The sequence below is a fragment of the Hakea prostrata genome, unplaced genomic scaffold, assembly GCF_041222555.1.
Source record: "Hakea prostrata isolate BN-2017 unplaced genomic scaffold, UWA_Hpros_2 contig_96, whole genome shotgun sequence".
Taxonomy (NCBI): domain Eukaryota; kingdom Viridiplantae; phylum Streptophyta; class Magnoliopsida; order Proteales; family Proteaceae; genus Hakea; species Hakea prostrata.
The window spans coordinates 41,480-48,906 of record NW_028291215.1 but is presented as its reverse complement, the minus strand read 5'-3'; the positions used below and the strand labels follow the sequence as shown (position 1 = coordinate 48,906).

General features: G+C 38.7%; 1 protein-coding gene across 1 annotated transcript; it reads left to right on the top strand.

Moving 5' to 3' along the window:
* Window positions 1–4,963: 4,963 nt before the first annotated feature.
* LOC148998908 (uncharacterized) lies at window positions 4,964–6,835 on the top strand. Its single transcript, XM_089141613.1, has 3 exons — window positions 4,964–5,999; window positions 6,100–6,218; window positions 6,311–6,835. The coding sequence occupies exons 1-3, from the start codon at window positions 4,964–4,966 to the stop codon at window positions 6,833–6,835; spliced, it is 1,680 nt and encodes a 559-aa protein (XP_088997739.1).
* Window positions 6,836–7,427: the final 592 nt, after the last annotated feature.

The following is a 7,427-nucleotide window of genomic DNA, read 5'->3' as shown; positions in this document are numbered from 1 at the left end:
TTGCCAAGGATCCACCAGTCATCATATAAAAGTATGTCAACAAGTTGGCCTTCTTCAAATATATTCCGATCATTTTCTTGGTCAGGAGGGGGCGGCGGCGGCGGTCTGATTTGAGAAGCTGTAACACGCATTCGCCTCCTATTAATCTCCAATGCGGTCCTGGTCTCTATGTCATACTCATACTCATAGAATTCACATCCAGATCCCTACACCTCCAATATGCTCACACGAACCCATCCGCCAACGTCAGTTTCCCAACCTCCTCTGCCTTTCATTACGAAAAAGACCTCGACTTCATCTTTGACATTAAAGTAGTGCTTGAACACCTCCATTATTTCAGTACTGTTTCATTTTCTTAATTTGGATAATCAACATACAGCCAACCCTGCCCGCCCTGTTCAAGTCACTCTAGATGAGATACAAACCAAAAAAAAAAAAGAAAAAAAAAGGGAGAGGAAAAGGTAGAAAGCAACCAGCATGGTAAGAAAGTGATACAAATCCATAACCAAGAAAAAGAGGTATGTATGTATGTATGGGTGATACAAATCCATAAATATAAAAGGACTGACCTGAAACTGATCTAGTGTCTCCGACATCCCAAATCGGTGATCATCTCCAGTAAATTAATTAACAAAAAACTAGGTAACTGAAACTCAAATTCATTCGTCTGTCTGTCTGTCTGTCTCCAGAATCCCAAATTGCTACTGATCACCTCATCATCTGTCTTTCTTCACTCTTAATTAATACCACTACTCCAATATGATGAGCAACACGATCCTCGTCTATGTTTATTAACTTGAAATTAAACACAAGATAGATCATAAACATACAGAGGACGAAGTCTGTCTCTCCCCGCTTTCCCTTTCCCTGTTATCTCTCTATTGCCCCCGAAATTGCTCTCTGCTTTCTTTCTTTCTTTCTGCTATTTTGTCCTTTTCTTATACGGTTGGCCATAAATATTATAAAATAAGAAAAAGGGTTGGATTCACATGATAGCTCCACTTCTTCGTCGGCAAGAAGACTCGTTAAGGTTGGATTCACATGATAGCTTGGATGATGTGTAAAGTTAAAAGAAAGTGTTGGATTGACCATTCGATAGATTTTATCTCATCCTTCTTTATTACAGATAAACCTAATTGAAATCATGTATGTCCCTATTAATATATTCTTTTAATACTTTTAGATACAGGGAGGCGTTTGGTTCCGCAATTCCCTGGAATCTATCATGAGTCCAACAAAAAAAACATGTTTGGTTAAAAATTGAGTCTGACTCCAAGGAAATCATGAATCGGCTGGAATCCACGTTTTAGCCTAAAATTCGGAATCCATTGGTTTCCATTTAGAATCACCAAAAGGAACCCATCATATAAATAACGATGATTCTACAGAATCACAAAAATCGCGAGCTGTCTCTGCTTGTTCGAACCTGCCTCTTTGCAATCACGAAGCTCTCCACCGTCACCAAGCTTCAATTGATCTAGGCGATTGACTTTGTCAATGGAAATGCAACTAAAGATGGATGTCTTCATCTCTCCTTGACTGTGAACCCTAACTTGTGAGGGAAGATTCGAATCTTCTTCCTGCGTGCGACTGCAAATCTTCATCTTCTTCAAAGCCTCTGCTAGAATCTCTGCAACTCTTCTCAAAAGGTATTTTAGCCTCTTTGTTTTCAAGTATTTTCCCCTTTTGGTTTTGGATTTTTCATTTCCTAATCTTCCCAAGAATTCGTATGTTGTGGATTAACGAACGGTAATCCTTTCGAGAAGAAACGAAGCTTTTTTTTTTTTTTTTTTTGCTGCTTTGTCTCTCTCTCTTTGATTCTGAAGTTAACTTGTTCTCTTCTCTTAAGATGATGGAAACCATAGTTATTTTGAGATAGGGTTTATCACTGCTCTACTTCTCTTACTCTTTCCTCTAAATCGCTTCATTTTTGTCTTGCAGATTTGGTAACTGTCTAATTCAAGTTTGGACGGATACCCATCCCCGCACCTAGAACCAAGCTCAACCTCTCACTGTTAAGTCACACCCACCATTTTTATTTTATGGAATCATTGATTAAGCGTAGGAATATAGATACTTTCCTTCGTCAGGGTGAGTTGTAAATAGTTTAAAATTGCTTTTCTCCATAGTTGTCAAGGCGTCGCCTAGGCGGAAACGAAGGGCTTGAGGCGAGTGTTGCCTCAGGCTTACTCAATAAGGCGCTCAACTCAGCGCTGAGGTGTTGCCGAGTCGTCTGAGGCGACGACTCGGACGCTATCTTACACAAGGCGATCGCTTTTTTAAGTTTTAAAAATTGTAATTTTTTTATTCCAGATCAATGGTAAAAAATAATTTGAAAAGTAGATTCCAATCAGAAAAAATCTAAGGCTGAATTGTTATATAGGTGTTACATATTATCATAACATTAAATTAATTAAAAAAAAAAAAAACGAGATACTCACATAGTCGATCGAATCGAGCATTCGATCGAATCAAAGCCCTAACTCCTCTCTGCTCTCTGCTCTCTGCTACTCTCCCTCTCCCTCTACTACTCTCTTCGTCTCCAACTCCGACACAACCCCTGGCGACACCTAAGACACCGGCAACAGCCAACATCATCACCGGCGACAGCCAGGTCTTCCCTACAGCTCCATCTCCCTCAGCGTCAACGTGCTCATCTCATCATCCCAGCAAGCTCTTGAAGTCTAAATCAAATCGTCCATTTATGTAGCTTGAAGCTGATGCTTACTACGGCCATGCTTCGTTATTTCTCTAGAGCTTGAGTAAAATGAGACAGACCCCAGAACCCTCTTCTCAGTTGGACTTTGAATCTCTGATTTTTGGTTTTCATCAACCAAAACTCCACCATATCTCAGTTGCAGGCTTGCAGCGAGTCAACGACCAAGTTGCAGTAGATTCTGGTCACTCTGGTCACCATCTTAGGCGACGGTAAGTCGCCGAAATATATATATATATATATTTATTTATTTATTTATTTATTTATTTTCCCTTCTGCAACTAATCATTCATTTTTTTTTCCTAAATCCATTTTGCAACTGTTGCGATTGCCTGATTGCAGCCTTGCAACGAGTCAGCGACCAAGTTGCATAGCTTCCGGTCACTCTGGTCACCATCTCAGGCGACAGTAAGTCGACGAATGTTTTTTTTTCCCCCTTCTGCAACTGATCATTAATTTTTTTTTCCTAAATCCATTTTGGAACTGTTGCAACTGTTGCGATTGCAGCCTTGCAACGAGTCAGCAACCAAGTTGCAGACTTGCAGTAGCTTCCGGTCACTCTGGTCACCATCTCAGGCGACGGTATGTCACCAAAATGTTTTTTTTCCCTGCGTTGTAGCTATGTTATATACTTATATAGTTAAACTAGTTATATGTCGTCCGTAGCTTTGTTCACCATTTCTGTGAGTCCGTGACTTGCAAATTGCACCTGATTGCATAGTTCAGAGCTGCTATTTGGATGTTCTCCTCATTTTTTTTTTATTTGTAACAACTCTTCTTCGTTGAATTTGTTCCATCTCTGTTTCATCTACCTGATTGTATCATTGTAATGATTTTTTTCTTATCTGGTGTACGTGTGTCTCTGATTTTCTTTTGTTGTTTGGTTTTTTCTGATAGTTCAGCAACTTGGTACAGCTGATGAATTCTTTCTTTGCATAAGCTTCAGGGAGGTTTTTGTAGGTTTCTCTTAGATTTAAATGGTCCCTTTGCAATTTTTGAAATATATTTTTCAAGATCAGTTGATGTGAATCATGTGATGGACCACTAGGTTAGGTTTCAGCAGTGATTGTATTCTCATAAAATGGCATTCAACCATAATTGTGATTAGCCTACTGATTATTGTTGTTTATTAGCTTCAGTGTATTTTTTCGATTCATTTTCTCTGATAGTCTAATTTAGAAGCTTGATTATCAATTTATCATGAAGTGAGATGATTAGATGAATGCGTAGGATTTTTTATTCTGGTGCGGTATAGTGCAACATTATAATTATACGGTTAAACGGTATCTTTATCAACTTTATTATTGTTTTTAATTTTGGTTGATTATATGTGTATGTTTCATGGTTTTTGTTGTAGATATTTACTAGTTATTTAAAATGACCTCAAGGCCCTCAAGTGATAATCAAGTGGCTGCTTCTAGTCAGCCTATTCCTAGTGGGGATGAAGCCTATGATCCCTCAAAAGACCCAAAGAGAAAGGCCAAGTCAAATGACCCAGGGAGGAAATATGGGTATTGGCCAGATGTTGTTGATAGGAATACAGTCAGATGCAGTTTGTGCAACAAAAACTTTAAAGGAGGAATTAAAAGATTAAAGCTACATCTAGTGGGTGGATATGGGGATGTTGTGAAGTGCACCAAGACCACTACAGCAATTGCCCAAGAGATGAATGCAGTGTTGGTGAAAAATAAAAAGAGGGTTGTTGTTACTGATTTGGATAATGAGGAGTATGATGACATTCAAATTGGAGAAGAACTTCCTATTCCTACCTCTAGGCCCTCTAGTGGAGGAACTACATTACCTAGGGTGGGGTCTGAGGTTTAGGTGTGCTCCAAGATACCAAGCTCTAGGACTGCATCAAAGATACTGAAAAGTGCCCTTAATAAGGCACCAGTAAGGGGTCCCATGGATATGGATGTTAGACGCACTCCTGAAGAACTTGTTGAAGAATGGAGGGCTAAGGGTGCTACTCAAACAACCATCTTGAATAGAATGAGATCTCCTGAAGAAAAGAAGCGAGTGGATAACCACATTGCTGATTGGATGTATCAATGTGGCATTCCATTCAATGCAGTTAAAGCTAAAAGCTTTGAGGTGATGGTTGAGTCTAATGCACAATATGGTTCTGGGTATAAGCCCCCAAGTTAACATGAAGTCAAGGTGCCTTTGTTGAAGAATGCAAAAGAAAGAACAATGGAGATGAGGAAAAAATATGAAAAGTATTGGAGGAAGTAAGGATGCACACTCATGTCTGATGGGTGGACTGACAAAAAGGGTAGGCATCTCATCAATTTTCTTGTCAATTGTCCAGAGGGATCATTCTTCCTTGGTTCTGTGGATGCATCTAGCCAGGTGCAAGATGCAAACATGCTCTTTCAGTTATTGGATAGCAAAGTTGAAGAAGTTGGGGAAGACCATGTACTTCAAGTGGTGACTTATAATGCCTCAAATTACAAAGCAGCAAGGTCATTATTAATGGAGAAGAGGACTAGATTATATTGGATTCCTTGTGTAGCCCACTGTCTTGATTTGATGCTAGAGGACATTGGAAATTTGAAACAATATAAGAAAGTGATAATTCAAGGGAAGAGAATTACCACTTTCATTTATAGGCACACAAGATTGCTGAAGGCCTTGAGACAGAAGACAAATGGCAGATATCTTGTAAGGGCTGTAGTGACTAGGTTTGCCACTTCATTCTTGACATTGCAAAGCTTGTTGAAACACAAGGATGATTTAAAGCACTTATTCATTTCTGAGGAGTGGACAAATTCCAATTTGTCCAAGACAGAAGTAGGGAAGAAAGTAGCTGAAACAACTTTTTCTACAGCATTTTGGCATGGTGTGGAGGATTGTATTAGAGCATCACAACCTCTTATGATTGTATTGAGGATTGTGGATGCTGATGAAAGACCCGCATTGCCTGAAGTGTTTGTAGCCATGCAAGAGGCCAAGAAAAAAATAAAGGACAATTTTGGAGGCAAAGAACGACTCTGGAAGAAAGTCATACAAATCATTGATAGGCGATGGGAGTGCCAGATGGAGAGACCTTTATATGGTGCAGCCTATTTCTTGAATCCTGGGAAGTTCTACAACTTAGATGATGTAGATGATTATGAGTTGATCACTTCTCTCCAAACTTCTTTAAATGAAGATGTTGGAAGACTAGTGCCTAATGCACATCAACAAGATAAGATATTGTCCCAAGTAAGTGACTACAAGGAAGCTAGAGGTCCTTTCTCCACAGCTATGGCTATCAAGCAGTGTACAACTATGAGTCCTCGTAAGTTTTTACTTGTATATTTTATTTTTAGTTATACTAATTTGGTTTGTAACTCTACCTATTATGTTAATCTTTTTTTTTTTTTTTTTTCATACTATAGTTACATGGTGGGATACACATGGAGGAATTGCTTTTGAGCTTAGAAAGATTGCACGGAGGATACTAGGCGTTTGTTGTTCTTCCTCTGGTTGTGAACGGAATTGGAGCACATTTGAGTTTGTAAGTATTAAGTGATTCAAGTATTTAAAACACTTTTAAATTTAAATTTAGAAGAATGACTTGGGATTCTTTTCAATTGCTTATGAATTCAGATTCACACCAAGAAGAGGAATAGGCTGGAACATGAAAGGTTGAATGATCTAGCTTTTGTTCAATACAATCGCCGTCTTCAAGAAAGGTTCGATGAAAGGCGAATAAAGATTAGAAATTATGATCCACTACTCCTTGATGAGCTTGACTGGAGCAGTGAGTGGATGATTAATCAGCTTGATGATTTAGTCCATCCTGAGGGTGATCTTACTTGGAGCATTGTTGATACAGCTATTGGGGCATCTTCATCACTTGAGGGCCAAAATAGACCGAGGAGATGTCAACCAAGTGGATCAACATCTGGTGGAATTAATATATGTTACTCACGTCGTAGGTCTTTGGAGAGGGTGGTCGAGGAAGAGGAACATGACTCTGAGTCTAATGGAGGCATGGAAGAAGAGGAAGACTTGCATGATGATGAGAACATTGCAGATGATTTTGGTTTGAGGTCTACCTCTTTGGAGCAACAACAAGTTCGAGAAGATCTCCCACTTGCTACCAATTTACTTGATGATGATTATGACTAGCTGACTTATACTTTTCTATTGGGAATTTTGGATATGGATGTGTTGGTATATTTGGGATTTGGATTTTAGATATAAGAGGGACTGTTTGCTTAAATATTTAAAACTTTCTATTTAGATATAATATGCTTTGTTTCATTTTCTTCTTTTACTTGTGAGGATATTTGGCTACAGCTCAACAATGTAGAAGAGGTGGAGTTGTAGGTGATGGTGGAGGTGGAGCCATGGAGTTGTAGGTGATGCTAGTGTTGGTGACATTTAATGAAGGTATGTTGTCTAGTGTTTATTTGTTTTGCTCATGCATCTATGTGTTTACTATTTAGTATTTAGTTACATTTTATCGTATCTTGATTCTTGTTAATGATAGTATAATACTTGAAATTTATTTAGGACCTACTATGTGTGGTTTGTAGTATGTTGGATGACTTGAGGTAGGCTAAATGGCTAATATTAATTTTTTTTTTTATTATATATAAGATATGTTTATAATGAATTAGTGTATGAGATGTACACTAAAACGCCTCGACCGCCTCAAAAGTGCCTTGGAGGGCACCTCATCGACTCATCACCCAACTAGCTAAAACCGCCTCGCATC